Source organism: Lactuca saligna, chromosome 4, assembly GCF_052625555.1.
Source record: "Lactuca saligna cultivar CGN05327 chromosome 4, ASM5262555v1, whole genome shotgun sequence".
Classification (NCBI taxonomy): domain Eukaryota; kingdom Viridiplantae; phylum Streptophyta; class Magnoliopsida; order Asterales; family Asteraceae; genus Lactuca; species Lactuca saligna.
In genome coordinates, this window is record NC_136420.1 from 62,669,207 (window position 1) to 62,690,714 (window position 21,508).

General features: G+C 31.2%; 2 protein-coding genes across 2 annotated transcripts; one reads left to right on the top strand and one right to left on the bottom strand.

Annotated features, from left to right (window-relative positions):
• Nucleotides 1-4,462: 4,462 nt before the first annotated feature.
• LOC145041998 (protein trichome birefringence-like 38) lies at nucleotides 4,463-8,858 on the top strand. Its single transcript, XM_078990281.1, has 5 exons — nucleotides 4,463-4,925; nucleotides 5,410-5,581; nucleotides 6,994-7,169; nucleotides 7,261-7,419; nucleotides 8,319-8,858. Exons 1-5 carry the CDS (start codon nucleotides 4,573-4,575, stop codon nucleotides 8,602-8,604), a joined length of 1,146 nt encoding a protein of 381 aa, XP_078846407.1. The 5' UTR covers nucleotides 4,463-4,572; the 3' UTR covers nucleotides 8,605-8,858.
• A 2,989-nt stretch (nucleotides 8,859-11,847) lies between these two features.
• LOC145041999 (50S ribosomal protein L34) lies at nucleotides 11,848-15,388 on the bottom strand. The gene is made up of 4 exons (XM_078990283.1): nucleotides 15,062-15,388; nucleotides 14,878-14,954; nucleotides 12,244-12,355; nucleotides 11,848-12,140 (listed from the first exon to the last, which is right to left on the bottom strand). Exons 1-4 carry the CDS (start codon nucleotides 15,307-15,309, stop codon nucleotides 12,011-12,013), a joined length of 567 nt encoding a protein of 188 aa, XP_078846409.1. The 5' UTR covers nucleotides 15,310-15,388; the 3' UTR covers nucleotides 11,848-12,010.
• Between the last annotated feature and the right edge of the window lie 6,120 nt (nucleotides 15,389-21,508).

Below are 21,508 nucleotides of genomic sequence, written 5' to 3' on the forward strand. Positions count from 1 at the left end.
ATTAAAACTGTGAACAGCAATGGACTCGTCGAGTTGTTACGAGTGCACTCGGCAAGTTCAAGGCAAAAACATAATTTTTTTTTCTAATTAACTTATTTATTAAAACCTTTACTAACTACCAAATTACCTAACAATTAACTTTGTGTGAGATAAATCCCACACAAAGGATCGATAAAAATAGAAATTGATGTGTGTGAACTCAACTAGTTTTAAACCTACTTTTAATTATAAAATAAACACATAAAGGCAGTGGACCTATCAATTGTGGTAAAGTTAAATAAGTAGGGTATCGAACATAGTGAACGGTAAATTAAAACTAAAAACTAATTTTATCTAAATCTAAATAATAAAAAGGGGTTTTCTCTAGTTTTACAAGACTAGAAACTTACTAACTATTACTTAAACTAAGAACTAGAAAAGCAAAGATTCAGCTAAATTCAAGGACGAAGGAGACTTCTGTTTAGTTCAACTCAATTGACCCTATGGTTGATATTATGGTAATAGTGCAATGGATTAATTCTTCTATTGGCTACCGATTCAAGTGATTAGCTTCGCGTTCGCTGCACTAATCCTTAGAGAACAAACTACATCAAACAGTGATAAGTTGTCTGATTTAATTTAATTCACTAGGTTATTTATTCGGGTTAATTTAGACTTGTAATAGCTAACTAATTTAATCCTTTAGTTAACCTCTTGTTGATGGTCATCACACAAGCTCACACATGAATTTACCTATTTTTATATTAATTCTAGTTTCATAGTCGCTAATCCTAGTCATATAACAAAGTGGTCACATAAATTATATGTGGCAGCAATTAAGAGATGTTCATACAACTTAATTAACTTCCTAATAATAGAAAAATCGTTCTCAATCACACATGAGGTTCTTTAACAAGCTAGAATCAACAAAATCACCAATATTAAATCAATCCTACCATAAATAATCAATCCATAGTATCAACTTTGTCTCCCCAAACATAAGTTTAAAGGTTTTAGCTCATGATTGAGGTGATTAACAGCATAAAAACGAAATCTAAAAGTCTAAACATAATGATGAACAATAGATTAAAGTAAGAATGATGTAGATTTGCCTCAAGTCTCCTTTGGAATTGGTTTTAGGGTTGTATCTTCGTTCTTCAGCTCTCTCCTGACTCTGATTCGCAGCTTGCTTCTCCCCAAGGGTTCCAGAGATCTTTATGTCGATCTTGAAAGCTATATATATATATATATATATATATATATATATATATATATATATATATATATATTCGAACCAACTCGCCGAGTACATGTCCGACTCGCCGAGTCCTTCACTTGATTCCCGTGCACGGTAAGTCTTAGAGTCCTTATCTTCTCCTCATCTTCTCGATCCTTCGACACGACTCGCCGAGTAGTCGACCCTACTCGTCGAGTCCCTTATTTTTTTAATATTTCTTCTCACTTGTTCAACTCTCAAGCTCCCCACCGCTTCTCCTGCTTCCTTTGGCTCCAAAGCTTTGCTTTTGGTCTGAAAACACAATTCAAACACTTTTAAGTATCTGTTGTCCATGATATGCAATAAATTAGCTATTAAATGATAAAAATCTATGCTTAATATAAGACTAAATATGCAAATATCAACGCACAAGGAACAAAATGGAATACATTCGTTTTTTTTGTTTTATCTCCTGTCAACGCAACAAGGAAGACGACTTCCTTTTTTATGAACGACGGTAGGAACGGATGTAGGAGAAGGATTGGTCCTTCTTCTTGGGAGTTATACCATATTTTACTAATTGGTCCCTCAAGAATCATGATAAGTTTTCAAACACTCCTAACCCTAATTAGTTAACAATTAAAGTTTCCTTTTATGACATTTGAGTCCCTCAACCTCAATTACCCCATTAAAATGAATTATATTTACCCCAATAATTTCATAAATTAATTAAATTACATACCTTTTTAATTTTGATTAATTATTTTAAGTGTTAGTTATCATCAATTTTTTTTATTTAATTTATTTCATTATATAATCATAAACTGAAACAATCCTACGAAATAAATATTTGTTTAATGGAAGCTAACATCACCGACGGTAGTAAATTCAGGTCGTTACATATTAATATGTTATGAAAATAATATATTAATTATAAATAGTAATATTAATTAATAATTAATCAGAAACCAATTGAAATTAATTTTAGGATTAATTGTATTAATTAAAAGTACAATGGTTAAAGTTTAAGTGTTCAATACTTGCACAAGAGAGGTTCCAAAACATTCTTTGGAAGGGTTGGATGAAATTAGGGCATTTCAGAGCATCTGGAATATTCCTTGCAGATAAATAAAAAGTTTTATAATTACCAATTTGAATTAATAGTATTTTATTCAAATTATGGTTATCGAGGGTTTCCAAGTTACACTATAAAAGGATCCCTTAGGCTTAAATTTTCGGTCACTCCTCTTTTTCAAGAGATAGCCAAAAATTTCATATCCCCTCTCCTCTCTCAAAAGCTTCGTGTTACTAGGGATGGGTGTGAACTGTCAGATGTACGACACTTGTCGTGCTAACTTTCAAATCAAAGAAAAAAAGATTCTTGATTGTTTACTACAACAATCAACAAGGTATGTAAACCATAAACTTTATTCTGATTTTCAAAATTCCTAGGGTTTTTTTAGGGTTTTGTTGTTCAATAGAATGTTACATCAATAATGGTATGACTTATATCTTTAGGTTGCATGTACACTTAAATGTTAAGAATTTATCCGCATTAATACATGTAAAACCCATTAATATTACCCTTTTACAAAAGGATGAAAGTGTGGAGGTTCCCTTGCTAAGGTACAAGTACCTCTTCTCAAGTGAACTAAACTTGTACCAAAAATCATAGATTGCATCTACCTTACCTATGCCATGAATAGTGCAATGAACAATAATTAATGTTGGAAGGGTTTAAGGTGATGACGTCTTGATGTTGGCATTTTTTTATGTTCCGTGACTAATGGGTTGGAGTTGAAGAAGGGTTATGGTTCTGCAAATGGTGATAATAATGGATGAATGGTTGATTCAGTGGTAAGGGTGGTTGGTTATGGTGGTTTTGTTGTAAATAAAAATGAGGAATAAGGATGGAAGAGGCTAATGATAGTGGTAGTTTTGGTTTAGTGATGGTTAGTGGTTTGTGGAGAGGTTGGTATGGACATGAAGAATGTTTAAGATCCAGTTTATGGTTGATTAAGGTTGTCAATGTGATTATAGTGATGGAGATCGGTTTTTTAACTCTAGGAAATCCCAAAAAAAAGTTCAAGTAAAAAAAAAACCTTCTAGATGTCTATGATTGCATTGTAATAAAATTGTAAATGTAATGACATAATTGAGACAAAAAACATTGTGTCAAAATAGAAATTTTCAAAAAACTAAATGACTTTATTGCAATTTGGACAAATTGATAATCAAAAGAACAGAGAGAACATATCATTTGATTAATATTGCAACAAAATTATAAATGTAATGATATAATTGAGAAAAAAAAAACACAGTTTTAAAATCAATTTTTCGATAAAGTTAGTGACTTTATTGCGTGTTGCTCTTTTATTTAATCGTTTTTGCTTCTCAAATCAATTGATAGTTTAGTGTCACATATTAAAGAAAAAAATGTTTTAGATAGTATTAATAGTGATACGATTGTGGACATATATCAATATGTTAGACCTCTGTAGCATAATTGTAATAACTTTATAACTTTGCTTATATGACCTAACCACTACTAATATTTTTTTAGCTATTTCATTTATATCAGGTTCACTTAACTAGTGACTCACCTAGGTTTCTATTATACAATCGTCATTAATGTCAAGTGGCGCATGTTGATGAGTCACCTAGGTTTCTATTCTAGACTCGTCAATGTCAAATGCTACATGTTGAGTTTCCACGACTTGCATGTTGAGTAATGACTTTCACTTGTGAGTGATTATGAGATCATGATATATAGTTATTTTGATTGTCATACTAAATGTCCCCCTAGGCTATTTCATACATAACGAGCAACTCTTGACATGTGTTCAGAATAGGAGGAAAAGGTTAGATAAAGCCTTATTGGGGGAAATGGAGAAGCTTTCAGTTTTAGAGTTTATATTGAAATGATTAGATTATGTATTTAAAATTTGTTTCTTATGTTATATCATGATAACCCTTGTATGTTTTTACTAAAAAGATCCTACGTGGTGAAAAGTTTGTTATAGGCGCCCCCCACCCCGGAGTGTTTCAGCAAACTAATCAAATAACAATTTAAATTAATATTTAAAGAACAAACAAAAGTTATTAAGAGGCTATAAATTATCAATATTTAACTGTGTTCACAATGGTGCTTCAAATCACATGAAATGTAGAGATTATTAAAACAAATCCATGTTTTAGAATATTGTTAAAGCAATTATTACATAAAGTAAAACAATTTCGGATAATTATAAAGCATGGCGCTTTACACATATAAAAATGAGAAGGGTCCGAGTCCTAGAGACCAAAGAGCTGCATAAGGACAGCTTTATGTAGGCACAATTTCTTGATCAACCTCCTCACCAAAATCCAATAAAGATATGGATTTTGGGTACCAAAGTAAGATCTTTCTTCTTCTTCTTCTTCTTGTTCTTCAAGTGCAGGTGTTGGTTGCTGAAACACAAGTACTCTCATTATCAACATACAGTAGCAATTTTAGTGTTAGTAGTTCCTTGAGGGGAAGAAGAGTGGTTAAGAGAAAAACCGTGGGAAGAAGAGGGTTGCTAGGGTGTGATTTATACAAAGGAAGATGGATTGTAGACAATTCATATCCTGTTTATGTAGCTTCAAGTTGTCCTTACATTGATTCAGAGTTCGATTGTCTTAAACATGGTCGTTCAGACACTCAGTATCTCAAGTATGCCTGGAAACCAGATACTTGCGACCTCCCCAGGTGATTCTCTCTCTTTCTCTCTCACTAGAACCATTATCTTCAGCTACTTTTTGTAATAAATATTACATTTATTTCTTGTCTTTAAACTAACACAAGTTTCCCTTATGCGTAATTATTGCACATTAAAAGAAGAAACAAAAACAATGAAAAGGAGTAACACTTTTGCAATAAATATACAACTCGTTATTATTCTCTCTTTATCTTTCGTTTTCATTTACACGACAACATTATTTCAAATCAACTACAATTCCATCTACTTGTTCTGTTTGAATATTCTGTACACATGACCTCTGTCGTTTGTTTCATGTTTGACTCGTAGATCAAGACGATGACTAACATATATACCATTCTTCGTTTACCATTCAAGACTTTTAGCTTATATATTTATGTACATATATACACCATATCCATACGTGAAAAACTCTCGAAATGGTTTTATATTTGTATATAATAACTGAATTGTGATGAAATTAAATGGATGTAGGTTTAATGGGGTGAATTTGTTGAACAAATGGAGAGGTAAGGAGGTGATGTTTGTGGGTGACTCACTGAGTCTGAATCAGTGGGAATCGTTGGCATGTTTGCTTCATGCGTCGGTGCCCAATTCCAAGGCCACTTTTCTCCGTAGAGACGGCCTTACTTCCCTCGCTTTTCAGGTCTCTCTCCCTTCTTTTTTATTCTTTTTAGAATATATATATATATATATATATATATATATATATATATATATATATATATATATATATATATATATATATATATATATATATATATATATATATTTGCGAATATAACATGATAGTGCATGGTAAAAAGCTAAATGAATTGATAAAATATTAATTATTTTTTCTAATGATGTCTTGTAGTTATTTTATAATTATATGTGATTATGAGTGTTGTTTGCGTATTTGAAAATAATCGTATTTAACTAATGGATGGAGCACACTTCTCCGGCGGGCCCAAAAGCCGCACCGACGGCTGCAAAAAGCATGGGTAGTGGGAGAAGTGGTGGTTCCGGTAGATGTCTAATTGTCAACTATAGAGACAATTTTGCTTATGTTTGTTTGTGTTTGGATATGTCTCTTTCATGTCACATCCACATTAAAACTTTATTACAAATTCTTTCCATAATCAACTATTTAAATATTGTTTCTTAAAATATCTACGTTAAATGGGTTTTCTACAAGTTTTCGTTTTAAAAAATTTACGAATCTTTAATGCATATATTTGATGTCTTTGAAAATTATTTAATTCCAAAAGCATGGTTTTGTGCTTTACGACTTTTTTTTGAAATAAATCTACCAAAAATCAAATAATTCGAAAGAAAAGATAAAAGGGTTTCAGAAGCATGTTCCCAATGTGGAAGGTGTAAAGAAACAGCATCAAAAAGCGAGTGATTCCCTTGAATTTGACAGTGGTTCTTGTGATATATCATGAGGTCCATTTTTGGATTTTTGTAGTCAATAACGTGGCATGTGACCAATCTCAAAGATTGTCATAACGTGCACAAAACATCAATCATAAAAACAAACCTCATAAATAGAATTCCTACTACATTTTGATAACTTATTTAAATATAATTAAATTAAAACCAATTATATTTAAATTTTAAGGAAAATGACTTATTAGCCTAATGAAGTTTTCAAACCATTCAAAAAATCTTAATTATGTTTTATCTGTTTAAAAACCCAACAAACTTAACATTTATCTAAAAAAAACTCAACTATGTTACATTTTTATTTAATTATATGGAAGTTACCATATTGGAAAAATAACTTGTAAAACAATTCAAAAAACTTCAATCATGTTTTATCTGTTCAAAAAAACTCAATAAATATAACATTTTGAACAGACAAAAAGTTATTGAGATTTTTTGAACAGTTTGAAAACATCGTTGGGTTTTCTGGTTTTCTAGACAAATGTTGAGTTCATTGGTTTTTTTTAACAAACAAAATATGATTGGGGTTTTTTGAATGATTTGAAAACTTAATTGGTCTTGCAAGTCATTTTTCCTAAATTTTACACAGATTTTAAAACAATCATATTTTCAACCTCATTTTATACACAGGATTATGGTGTGACGATATATCTGTATCGCACACCGTATTTGGTAGACATTCAGAGACAAAGTATAGGGAATGTTTTGAATTTAAATTCGATTCAAGGAGGTGATACATGGAAAGGGATGGATGTGCTCGTGTTCAACTCCTGGCATTGGTGGACCCACACCGGAGATTTACAACCGTATGATTTTTATGTAATTATTTTTTTTTTTATCTATGTATCGTATATTGAGTATGTGATATATGATATTTTTTGGGCATTCTCGTTATAGATTTGACTACATACAAGATGGGTCAACTATCACCAAAGATATGGATCGTTTAGCAGCATATTATAAGGGCATGTCGACATGGGGAAGATGGGTTGACCTTAACGTTGACCCATCGAAAACTAAAGTATTCTTTCAAGGAATCTCTCCTACACATTACATGTAAGTACATCCGACATTAAGGCTTCGTTTTTCCTCATAAATAATGTTCATTTTGAAAAAGGAAAATATGTACATATAAGGTCGAATTTTTAAAGAGTCAGGACTTAACCAAACATTTTTGTTCATAAAAAGTTTTTGGAGACAATATAATCTGTCAAACAAATTGGTATATGACGGAATTCACAAAAATGGAATGAGGCTTATCAATAAAAATTGTTTAATTTCTATATTTTCATTTACAGTTAGATTTTTGTAGTTTATTTATTTTAATATATGTATAATTACGGTATATATATATATATATATATATATATATATTTTTTTTTTTAATATTGAATAAAATACATTTAACCCAATCCAAGGGAACGATAAATCCATCAAAAATGATATTTGAAAAAATACGACCCAATTGAATTATGTGCCATTGACAATCAAACACGTCACGGAATGAATCTTAAATTCTAATTTTTGTGATCCAAACATGCCCTCATGTTCAGGATATCTTCTTTGCTGAGTCATATATTTTGACATATGTCATAAAAAATTATATATATATATATATATATATATATATATATATATATATATATATATATATATATATATATATATATATATATATATATATATATATATATATATATATATATATTAAGTCCATTAAGTTCAAAAGAAACAGCAGTACTTAACTGATATAATCATTTACATAAATCATGGCTTTAATCATAAAATCCTAAAGATCATAAGATTTTTACCAATACAAATTCTCTCAACATTGTATGCACATTTACGACAATGCAACTGTCATTTACAAGAAATTTGATTAAATTCTTGTAACATATTACCAAATTGACATGATATATATATATTAAAAGGTGTTTATTTGATAAAATCTATAGGGGAAAAGAATGGGGATCATCATCAAGAAATTGTTATGGGGAATTACAACCGATAGAAGGATCATCATACCCAACAGGCTTACCCGAAGCTCAGATTGTTCTAAACAAAGTCCTAAGTAATGTAAAAAAACCAGTTATTTTGCTCGATATCACAACATTGTCTCAATTAAGGAAAGACGCACATCCTTCATCTTATAGTGACTCGGGTGTGGATTGCAGTCATTGGTGTGTTCCCGGGTTACCCGATACTTGGAACCAACTTATGTATGCATCTTTCCTCACATGATCAATAGGTGAATTTGGGCCATATATGATTTATTTGTATACACAATGAATACATTTGCAATGAAATGCAATAAAGCAAAAGGAGGGGGCGATTGATTTTATTTGAAGCAAACTTTCTTTTCTTTTCTTTTTTTTTTTTGCACTTTTTATCATGTGTAATAATAGGTAGTTTCAAAGCTAAAAGCATGTCAATCTTATTTGCTACTCATTTATTTATGATGAAATATAATTTTAAATTCTATTTTTTTTTTTTTCTATAGATGTTCCATATTGGTTGTAATCAAAACATGACAGGCTAACAAATGAGTAGAGTGGCCCACCTCGTTCTTATTTTTGGTTAGGGTTTAGGGTTGTAAGTTGAGAAGGCAGGTGGTAGGTTAGACGACCCATGTGAAGATGCATGAACAAAAGACACATGTTCTGGAAAACAGGTGGATTCAAGTTTTTGAGAAGATAATAGTATATTATTAATATAAAAATTATTTTTCAAAGGACAAGTTATCACAATAATTTTATTTTATTTTTATTTTTTTTCTTACCCAATGGTTCGGCCTTGCTTTCGTCATGAATTTTGAAAAGTCAGTCATGAATTTTGAAAAGTTTAACATACAAGTCTCTAAGTTTGTTTATTATTCTTATGATGACTTTCTATTTGTTAATACTTAATACTCAAAGTCTATCAAGTTTTTTCATTTTTGTTTTTATTATCTGTAATAATAGGTTTCGTTTCAAGGTTACCACGAAACCAATTTATAAATAAATAAAAACCTAAGTTTACAAATATTTTATGTTTTTATTTTAAATATATTTTTTCCCTATTATGTAATATTCATGCAGAAAAAATGTATTCATACATAAATAATACGATTGTCCCTAATAAATAAAAAACTTTTTGTTACATGTTTTCTTCTTTTTCATTTGGACACATGATATTTTCTATAATTTTTGAACTTTCTATTTTTCACCTATCATTTTATTGTATTTTTCATTTTATTAAATTAAAATTTCACATTTAATATGTATGTTAATAAGTTATTTATTAGAAATGATTTATATGTATAATATATTCATTACATTAAAGTCTCATTAATTTTAATAATTCAAAATTTTTCACATTTTTTTATAAATTTAAAATTTTCAAACTGTTAAAATTATATATTTATTTTTTTTTAAATAAATTCATATAATACATAAGTTTCACACGTAGTAATTAACTAAACATCATGTAAATATGTTTTTAAAAATATAAATATGCATTTTATATTTTTTAAAATATAAAGGTATTGAACCAATCTATATAAATGAGAACTAAAATTGTTAGTTTATTTAAAAAAACAGTAATTATCACTAATTTTATTTAATAAAATAAAAGGTATTTTTTCGAAATATTAATATATTGTTTAGAAGTATAAAGATAATTATTTGTAAAGTTCATTTTTCATATCTTCTCTAATAAATGAATGTTTTTTTTGCTACTTGTCACATTCTCATTCATTTTGCCACATGTCATTTTGTGGTTATTTTGAATTAATTTTTATTACATATGTAATTTTATGGTTTTCCTATTTTATTAAATTTCATATGGTATTTAAATTTAATAATTAATGCATATCAATTTCATTAATTAACTTTCCTTATAATTTCAAAAATTTTAAATAAAATCTCATTAATTTGTTTTGATTATTTTATCTAAATGATTTGTTTAAATTTAAAAGAGAAAAAAAAACATTTTAATTTTAATAATTCAATATTTTGCTCATTTTTCTTATAAATTTAAAATTTTCAAATGTTTATACATATTTAATTGTTTTAAATACACCCATATAATACATGGGCTAACACCTAGTATAATTAATATTTTGACATTACGTCAATATAGGATAATCCCCAATGGAAACTTTCTTATTTAGGCACAAATTATAATCCCCCATGGAAATACGAGTATATATACTTATTATATTTGAAAAGTGGCTAAGATTGACAAAATAATGGTTTTGTAACTTTTGTAGCCGTTAGAAAAGAAACATCAAACATGGCTATCCAGGCACCTTGGGTTGTGAGCAGCTTGGGCTACTGGCTGCTTGAGTTGTCCCAAAAGGTTCTAATATTCCTTTGCCCCCTTATCGCAAGGTAACAAACCCGAATTTTACTGATATAGCCCAACCATTATTTAAAAAAGTTAGTGTAGTTTTAATTTTTATTAATCAAATAAAGATGATTCGGTTTTGGTTTTCATTACAAACTGGCCCACTTTTAATCAAACCGATATTCATATATGAAAATATAAAACGTTTATCTATATCTGTAAAGTCAGCACAAAAGATTGCCTAGTGGGTACGTATGATTTGATTCTCTACCAGTCAAGCTCTTCCTATATATATATATATATATATATATATATATATATATATATATATATATATATATATATATATATATATATATATATATATATATATATATAGGGTAAAGTGAATATACCTAACAACCTTATATAAGCTTAGGTACCTAACCACATTATACTATGTAATTTTGTATCATATTTGCATTGTAATCACCCAAAGTTCTTAAAATTCAACCTCATAATTTGATTGCTTCCAAAATCTTTGGACTTTCACCATTATCTTCTTTCAAATGATGTCTTTCTATCGGAGACCCCCTGGTGGGCTTCGTATACTACCGTTACAAATCAAATGGTGTAGGAGGAATATAATGGTGAATGTCTAAAAATCTTGGAAGTAAATCAAGTTAAGGGTTGAAGTTTAAGAACCTTAGACGATTGTAATGGAAATATAATGCAAAACAATGTAGTATTAACAAACAGCAATGGATTTTTAAGAAAGAGAAATTTCCCGTGTCTGCCTTTTAAGTAATACCAATGGACTTTAGTCAAAGTCTGACTTTTAAGTGAATGATGACTTTTAAGAAATAGCAATTTTTCCAAGTCTTGACCTTTAAGAAATTTAAAAATCAAGTCTGAATTTTTCTGTTTCTGAGTTTTGGTTTCCGAAATATGCATTCCACGTTAATCATTCTTGTTTCAATTTTTCAACTTTTAGCCCCAAGTCTAACTATTCAACTGAATGTTGACTTTTGGTCTCTGACTTTTAAGAAAGAGCAAAGCAATGGACTTTAGTTTTATTAGCAATTTTTGCAAGTGTGACTCATCAAGTCTTCACTCATCACTCATCAAGAAATAGCATTGTACCTTTCCTTCTTTCTTTTAACTTCTTTTAGCAATGAATTTTCTAACTTTTGTTTGTTTAATAGCATTGTGCTTTATGAACCACCATATTTGTTTATTTATTACAGACAGACAATCTTTACTACAAGAAAAATAAAAAAAGATTATAATCTATAAAAACAAGTTATTTTGAAGAAACTAAGAAGAAGAAAAAAAACTGAGCTCAATAACCAACATAAACAGCTGCATTAACTATGTAACAGTTATCATCCTTATCTCCCATTTCTTCAACATGGACACCACTTGAGCATATCAATCCACCATCCACCACTTCAACATTCTCAATTTTCCCACTAACAAATCAAAAACCAAAAACAAAAACACCTTTTTATTAATTACTACATGATATGTGGTTTATAATATCCTAATAAACCAAATATAAAGATAGAGATTTACTAGGGGAAAACAGATTTGACTTTCTCAATATCCAAGCTAGATTGAAGAGATTGAGGAACTCCCAATTTTATCTGTAATTTCATTCGGTCAAATGAAACACCAGGTATGGACCCTGCAAGAATAGACCCACAGATCCAATGTTATTATAATGCTTTAAAACAATAAGTCTAAATTACATTTTTGGTCCCCAAAAAGTTTTATGTTGCAACTTTGGTCCTTATCTAAGGTTTTTGTAACATTTCTGGTCCTAGTTTCAAGTAAATGGCTAATGGCTATATTTTTGGGACCAAAATTGCTAAAATCAAATATACTCGAGGATCAAAAATAATCATTTGCACCATATTTGGTATGAACTTTTTTTTAGAGTGAACAACACGAATGGTCCCTATGGTTTAGGGTAATTTGCGCATTTGGTCCCAAACTTATTTTTTTAACTCGGAAGGTCCATATTGTTTGTTTTTGTTACGCTCTTGGTCCCTGTCTTACTTAAAAAGACTATTCTGCCCTTGATTTTTTCATTTATTTAAATAAACACACCCCCAACCCCACCCCCTCTCCTTACCTTACCTACCCCATCATTTTTCCCTATTTAAATAATAGTATTTTTAGGTAAGACAGGGACCAAACGCGTAACAAAAACAAACAGTAAGAACCTTCTGAGTTAAAAAAATAAGTTAGGGACCAAACACGCAAATTACCATAAACCATAGGGACCATTCGTGTAATTTACTCTTTTTTTTTAACAATTTGGTCCTTCAAGTTTGAATGTTACTCGTATATTTAGTTTATTTATTGTATACAATAAATACTGTAACTATAACATCCTAATATGAACTACTACTACTATTCTATTGTATATTAAATTATGATATATATTAAATTCAACTTTTATTCTTTGAGCAAATTTAAAACTTAATACTTTTTTAAGGTAACCTACAACTTCCATCCCAGTATTTAAGCCAAAACTACATATTTCATCCCTATTGTAGTTTTCACTTTCAGTTTCGATCCCTGACAAACATAAAAATTAATAAAGCAATTAAAGATAAGGGCAAAATAGTAAATTTTATATCAGTTAGTGATCAGAGCTGAAAACACTAAACTTTCCAGCACCTCAAAAATTATGCCAAGGGTAAGATTGTCTAAACTTATAAATGTACATACAAAGAAGACAAGTTAAGTAGTTAACTATCACATCAAGATGAAAAAAGCATATCATATCACAAGTAACAACTCAAATGAATGATTAACTAACAACTACTATTCAATCTGATGAACAGTGACTTGTTTAAAGAATATGAAAGTGATACTCCAGAAATAGGATTTACAAACCACATGCAAGTTTACATCACATAAATAAAGACAAATTTCTAAATGTAAGCACTATACTTATGCTATGCATGCCAATTTATGTTGAAAAAGACTTTCTTTACAACTAGTTGCTAGCAAGCAAGTTTCCATAAGGCCAAAAAGACTAAAACAACCTTTTATCAATTCAACTTGCGAAACATATTGTAGAATATAAAAGATTCTTCATGATACTTCCAGTGGACCTTTAACTTTAATTTATAATCTTACTCAATTTCATTATTCAAATTCCACTATTATCCCAAAAGTTGTATAAGGTTCTTAATCTAAAGCAGATGAAGATAAGGTAACTATCACATTAGGATAATGTAAGGATCATATAAACAGTAACGAATCAATTGAAGTTAACTACTATTGAACCTGATGAACAATGATATGTTTAAAGAATATGACAGTGATACTCTTGAAATAGGATATGCATAGCACATGCTATGTTACATCACATAAATAAGGACACTGTAATCTTTAAAATGTAAGCAATATAATTAACAATGCCAACTTATTTTGAAAGAGACTACCCTCATAAGTAGTTGCTAGCAATCAATTTTCTACAGGGCTGAAAAGACTAAAAGATCCTTTTGCCACTTTGAATTGGAAATCATAAGATACTGTTGATATATTGTTAGGTAAAGAAATGTCTCAGGATACTGAATTTGAAAGAATTTTGAACTTCTTTACTAGAGGGTAAATGAGAACTCTGTTGTCTTTTATCAAAAGGGTTTTCTCAGAATCATTAATTCTGGTTGTGAATGACTCACTCAAAAGCCTTTATTCGTTTAATTTCATAGGTTGAAGATGTTATTTTAAAGAAGGTTAAAGGAACAGCAATTTTATCCATTATTTTTGGGACCAAATTGAAATGTGCAATTAATTCAACTTCAAGACACATGGGTCACTTCAAATCATTTATCCGTGTAGTATCTGTCATGGTAGGGGCTGGTATTTCATTTTATCCCTACTAGATTTTGAGAAAGAGAAAGTGCTTCCATTACAAGACAAGTTCCAGAAATTCATTTATCAACATAGCAGGATATTCTACGAAACTTAAAGAAAAATAAGTCCACTTGAATGCTCAAATTAGTCGTATTATCGATCCTAAATGAGTAAGGAAGATAAAATTACTCTGCATCATTTGATTGGCTAAAGGTCTATATAAACTGATTGATTATCTGTCAAATATCTAAATGATGATAATGCACACACAATGTAATGAAACTCGAATAACAAGATGAGGGGATGAAAGACACATATGCACGCAATCAGTACCTCTACGGAAGGCAGGAATTGAATTGGAAGAGATAGCGTCCCTACAAGCCTTCATTGCTGCTTTCGTGACATCTTGCCTGTTTCAATTTCGTATGATTAAGGAAATCCCCAATTTCTAAAATTTACTCTACATTGAATATTATATGTTAGTACTTTGTGTATCAGAGAGATTGAATTGACTGACCCATGCTGATCGTAACCAACTCCCATTTCAACAAACAATAGTGTAATAGAAGAATTCGGAACAGCGGATTGGATTGTGGTGGAAGTCCGTGACGTGGATTCCCCGGCGCCGGCAGTTGCCATGGAAATCGGCGGTGTTGAGGACGCTAACACTGTAAATTGAGGAAGATATCGTGGAGGATATTTGGAAGTTGTTTGAAGAGAAAATGGGAATTTGATTGTGAGGAATGAACTGGTGCTAATCATCATTCTTTGCCCCAATGGAAAAAACCCTTCGTCACCTCCATTTGCAATTTTGCATTGGCCAAAATATCGATACACTCGATGTTTTCCATTTAAGCAATAATAACATCATCAATTGTACTAATCGCATTTCATCTAAAAAAAAATTAGTAACAATAATTAAAACAATATATTTAAATTAACATTATTTTTAGCATCATATTTTAAATTTTACGAATAAATGAAATCTATTTAGTTGCTAAAAAGTAAACACAATATATTTTACCACAATACTTGATTATTGCAACGATGTTCATATAGTTAGGTGTGTTTATGTTAGTTTTTTTTTATTACAAAAGTGATTTTTAAAAAAATGTTTATTAGTTTATGGTTTTTAGGAAAATCAGATTTTAAAAAGTATTTGGATAAAAAAAACTGATTTTTAAAAATAAATTAATTAGAAAACTAAAAATTTGAGATTTTTCAGTTTTTTTTAAAGTTTCATTTTTTCCTATCTAAAAAAACTATTTTAAAAAATGTTTTTTAAATATACAAACATTTTTTTAACTTATTAGATTTTTAATATTAGCTTTTTGAAAAGCTAAAAATCTAATAAACTATTTTCAAAAGTTATTTCAAACATCCACTTGGTTAGTACACGTAAGAACCTAATTTTTATAAAGTAGATAACCAAAAACCACAAAATTAAAAGATATATCATTCTTTCCCCTTGAACTACTGCGCCTGAGCATACCATCCATAAGGTAGCTTTTCCCCTTGAACCATCTCAAAAAAAAAAAAAAGAGGCAAAATATTATAGCAAGTAACTAGAATACGGATAACAAAACAATACAAATAATTAGAAACAAAGAAACATAGATTCTCCAAACCAACCCCAATCAATCCAACTACTATTTTCCATTTTATCCATATGTTTAATCCGAATGAAAGATAAAGATATTGTATTATCCGCGGTCAAAGTATGGGAACAACTAATATTGTTCAACACCTTGTTATTCATCGTTTTCCAAATGTATCATAATAAATAATAATAACTTGATATGAAGTTCTTTCTCCACTTCGTACACTTCCCAATGAAATCTATGAAATTCGTCACACTAGAAAATTGATGTAGACGGATACCACACTACTTGAAAATTCATTATCTAGTAACACTTGCAAAGTTACAACCTACATTAGCATGATCAAATGGTTCAAATGCACCATAACACTAGGGCTGACAAATATGTATCACAAAGAACCATCCAACATGTTACCAATCGAACTAATTAAATCGATAGCCAAGTTGTTTGGTAGCCAATATGTTTGGCAGGTAATACCATGCCAATTAAGTAGTCTTCGTGCGGTAACGGTATGAAATTTTGAATACCACGGTTGTACCGTACCAACCAATATATATATATATATATATATATATATATATATATATATATATATATATCAATTCATAAATACAAAGAAATATGAGTTCTCATATCTTCATGTTTTAATTAGAATAACAACTAACAAGTCTTAGAATTACTAAACTAACACATTGATCGAAAATTTTCTTGATACTTATTGCTTGATGTGCATGAGATCGGTGATACATACACTAAAACTTAAAAAGGAATACTAACTTATCATTCCTTGTACTTGTACTGTTACCATTTGTTTCCTTTAGCAACTTGCTAGGGGTGTACATCTTTTAATCCTTTTAGTGGTTTCCAAAAAAAAAAAAAAATACTACCAGAAGCAAGTGAGGCAACGGCCAAATATCCACAAATCAACTTATATTCATATATAGTACATATTAGTTAAAAATTTTGGTATATACCAAATACCAATATATACCAACCAAATTTGTTGTTAGCCAAATTAATTGGTACCAAGTACACTTGGTACGGTACTGGTAGCTAAAATCTTATACTAATTATAGTTGGTACGGTACACGGTTTGGAGAAAAAAAAAACTTGGTACCGTATCAATTTCACCCCTACATAACACAACCGGCACATAGAGGATTGAATTCTGATACCTCTAGTTCTTTTAGTTTCAGAAACCTATAATCTCATCAAAGTAACCCTTTAGTAAAACATAGAATTTTTAAAGGAACAAGTCCATTAGATATTTTAATTGTCGTCCTTGCCATCCTAACATTTGTAATTTGACATTTTTAGTCATTCATCATCATTGTCATCTTTACCATGGATTTTTAGTTTGACAACTCAATTCATTCACATCATAACAACAATTTCATAAGGAAATTCATGTGTAAATCATCATAGCCATTTAATCATAAATAAATACCTTTTGAAAATATCACTTTCATGAATGCAAAAAGTACATATAATATTCCACATATCAAACAAGTTTTGTGAACATTATAGTCATATTTCATTTTATAAAAATCTCCATTAGTCAATATACATACATCTTGTAACGCTCTAAAATTCCAACCAATTTAAACTATTCAAAAACAACCCAATTTCATAAAGTTATTACAAAAAGGTTTTCAATACATTTATTATAAGAGTATTTTCCCAGAACCATATCATAAACACATAAAACATGAGGAGCAGTACGATCACGCATTTGTCTTGCCACGGTCTCCTGAAGTACCTGAAACATTTAAACCACAACTGTAAGCCCGAAAGCTTAGTGAGATACCCCCAAAATACCAATCACATATAACATACACATAACATGCCATATCATAATAGAACACGGAACAGCCATGCACTTCGGGTCTATTGTGTGACTGGTTCGCTGCACCGGGCCTTCAGCCCACCTGTTCCACCCTCCGAGTCTAGCCATATCCATCGATTCTGCAGTGTGGTTGGTCCGCCCGCACCAGGCCTTCAACCCACCTGGTCCACCCTCTGAGTCTATAGTATGACTTGTCCGCCCGCACCGAGCCTTCAGTCGGCCTGGTCCACTCTCTGAGCCTCGGCACGTCTGGTCCGCCCTCGTGGGGCCTACAACCTATCTGGACCGCTCGTTGGGCCTTCGGGATAACCGGTCCGCCCTAGGTATGTTGGCATACAGCACAAAGCAGGACCCGCCTCAACCCAACCCTAGTCCAACAACCATGTGCACATAAACATACAATCATATAACAATTCATATCCAAACAAACCGATCGACCAGATCACATAACATAACGTCATCCTAACCAGGATACCGACCTAACCGGATCTCTAACATATACCACCCTAACTACCAGGATGCAAACATAGCAAATCAATAACATAACAACGATACTCGGATTACAATCCGATAAAGGGTCGGCCTTGGTGCCATAGACCCAGTCGATATACTGAGAATAACTCACGTAACGCCCGTAGATCCGGGCTAGTCAATTTAGAGTCAATAGGGGTCGAAAACGAATTTTTGACAAAATATTATTTAGAATAAATATTCTTAACCAAGTTGTAGAATATGTCACAAGGTTTCCTTACATATAAAGAACTCCGAAATCCGAGTTATAACGAAGAAGTTATGACCCGTCGAAGTTTCGCGATAGAACCGGTACAGCACTGGGAAGCGTAAATAGTGAATTTACGGTAGAACGAGATTTAGCCTTAGAGATATAAAATAAAGTTGTAGAATATGTTAAACCGGGAGTGTCCATAAAAAGAACTCTCAAATCTGACTTCGTATGAGGAAGTTATGATTTTCGAAGTTTCGAATTAGCAGTGTACAGCCCGAAATTCGAATAATAGACTGAACGGTTTTTAGCCGATACAACCTAAATGAGAATTGAAGATCTCATTATTTGTAGCGTAACGATAAAAAGAAAGACGAAAACGGACGTCGGATGAAGAAGTTATGAATTTTTAACGGACCAATCCTGTCTTGGCCTGTTAAAAATATAAAATTTAAAATAAAGTCAAAATTAGCCGACAGAATCTAAAAAAAAGTTGTAGAGTACATTCCCGCCTTTGCGTGGATATAAAGAATGTCAAAAACGGAGCTCGTATGCGAAAGTTATGATTTTTCTAAGTCGGGAGGGTGTTGTGCGAGTTTGGGTAACGTGGCGCGATCACAGCCGTTGCTTCCTCCCCAAGGCTAGCCACCAGATGGTGACACGTGGCACATTATGCCCAGCGTAATTTTGAGTATGCTCAGCGTAACCATTACTCTTAGCGTAATTTTTGAGTACGCTCGGCGTACTCGGTGTTGGCAACCTATAAATAGAGGCAAAAATCTCTCATTTTCTTCACAACTCTCCACTTCTTTCTTCCCAAGTACCCCCAAACCTTCAAGGTTTTTCCATAGCACCTCCAAGGTGTTAGAAGCAAGTCCCGGAGTATCGGGAAGCTCCGAGAAGAGGAGCCTTTCAGCTCAGAAACACTGTTCCAACGAAGCCCGGTTTTGCGAAAAACCCGCTGTAAGTGAGCTATGTCTACCCTATCTTTTGTATAGCTTATGTTTTAATATAGTAACGTTATTAGGAAATTAAAATGAGTATTTGGGATATTATTATGAGTTATATAAGATTGTTTCATAACGCATATATAATAGTAATAATATATAGACTATTAATTAGTCGCGGTTAACGTTAGACTAAACTCTAGTGGTAATGATACTAGGTTTTGTCCAAGGAAAATTGTTTTAACAGTAACGAAGTGATGTCTGAGTACCAAGTCATCACCTTATTAGGTGAGTGCATGGTCCCTTTCATCTTACACATAGATATGAAGTATTTTAATATAATTACGTGCTATGGGTGCATATTGTCTTAATACTTGCTGTCTATACTGATGAAAGATTTTTATACATGTTTTAAATGATGTAAGTGATAGGTTTAATACAAACAATCCTATGTGTGCATGCAACCCTAGTTGGATCTATGTTTTCACTATAAGACATACAACTTTATGAACACAAAATAAACCCTGGCATGCTTGTATAATTTTCGAAAATTACATAGAAGTGTAGTAGACATACCTTTGTTGTTATATAGCAATAACAACTAGTTTCCTTGATCTCTTGAACTCTCTTGAACTCTTGAAAGCAAGCACCACAATTGTAGTGCCTCTAATGGCTCACAAACACCTTGAAGCAAGAAGGCAACTAAGAGAGAGAAGGGAATGATGCTAATTTCGGCCCTAGGGTTCCCTTGGAATCAAGTGGCCTCAAATTGAAGCATAGGACATGTATTTATACTATAGGGTGCTAGGGTTTTAGTCTAAACCCTAATGGACAGCTTAGCCACCAAGCAGCCCAAGAAACCTTATGGAATGAGGCCTTGGACGAAAATATGATGATCCTTCATCATAATTTCGTTCCCCCTTAGTCCATTAGGTTTCCTAGCCCAAAACTCAACTATCACACATTTGACAGTTTATACCCCTTTATTTAATTAATCTCTTTTAGTCACCAAATTAATTCCTAATTAATTTATGACTAATACTAATTAAATAAATATGATTTCTCCTTTAATATATTATTCTTATAATATATTAATAAATCATAATATCTCCTCTCTCATATCAAATTACCTTGTCAAGTTGCTTTGGTGAAGGCAACCCAAAAGGACCATGCACACTCGGGTCAAGTATATACCAAATATGGTTACTGACTTAGACATTAATCCAACAGTCTCCCACTTGGATAAGTCTAGTAACTATATCTCACGTATTACTTCCGTACCCGATAGCAATCGTAGCTTTCAATAGCCGCTGTCAACTCTGACCAATAACCTGTCCTTTAGATAAGGGATCGTATAATCCTCTGTTCTAGATATCATGCTAACAATACTTATCGTATAGCATTTTGTTTCTTGATCTCTGATTCGTTCGACATAGAACTCTGTTGAACACATCAACTTCATTTTGACCGGGCCCGGCACATAAGTCAAAACAAATCATCAAGTGGCCAAGATATCGCTTTTATTCACAGAATAAAAGGAACAGAAAAACGTTGACTAATATGCCTTTATCATTTACTAGTTAAACCATACACAATAATACGTTTTATAACATCAAGTTACTGATGCATTTTCGCATTATCAATGTATAATCAACTAGCAAACAATAACCATATCTCTAGGTTTAAAGATTATATGATATTATCATCTTGCGATCACTTGTGATGACATTCATGAAGTAATACCAGCAAGTGTGGGTCTGTTCCAATGCTCAATACTAATTTCATAAGCACTCATAAACTTTGCAGCAAACCTTTGCTATGTCTAAAACTTTTCAGACAATCTACAAAC

What these genes read in the sequence shown, in the direction of transcription:
- LOC145041999 (XM_078990283.1), bottom strand. Translation starts at nt 15,309, where the DNA reads ATGATGATTAGCACCAGTTCATTCCTCACAATCAAATTCCCATTTTCT. An exon ending in GTTGGTTACGATCAGCATGG is followed by an intron (nt 14,955 to 15,061) that starts GTCAGTCAATTC and finishes AAATTGAAACAG; the next exon opens with GCAAGATGTCACGAAAGCAG. An exon ending in AATTCCTGCCTTCCGTAGAG is followed by an intron (nt 12,356 to 14,877) that starts GTACTGATTGCG and finishes CTATTCTTGCAG; the next exon opens with GGTCCATACCTGGTGTTTCA.
- LOC145041998 (XM_078990281.1), top strand. Translation starts at nt 4,573, where the DNA reads ATGGATTTTGGGTACCAAAGTAAGATCTTTCTTCTTCTTCTTCTTCTT. An exon ending in CACACCGGAGATTTACAACC is followed by an intron (nt 7,170 to 7,260) that starts GTATGATTTTTA and finishes TTCTCGTTATAG; the next exon opens with ATTTGACTACATACAAGATG. An exon ending in ATCTCTCCTACACATTACAT is followed by an intron (nt 7,420 to 8,318) that starts GTAAGTACATCC and finishes TAAAATCTATAG; the next exon opens with GGGAAAAGAATGGGGATCAT.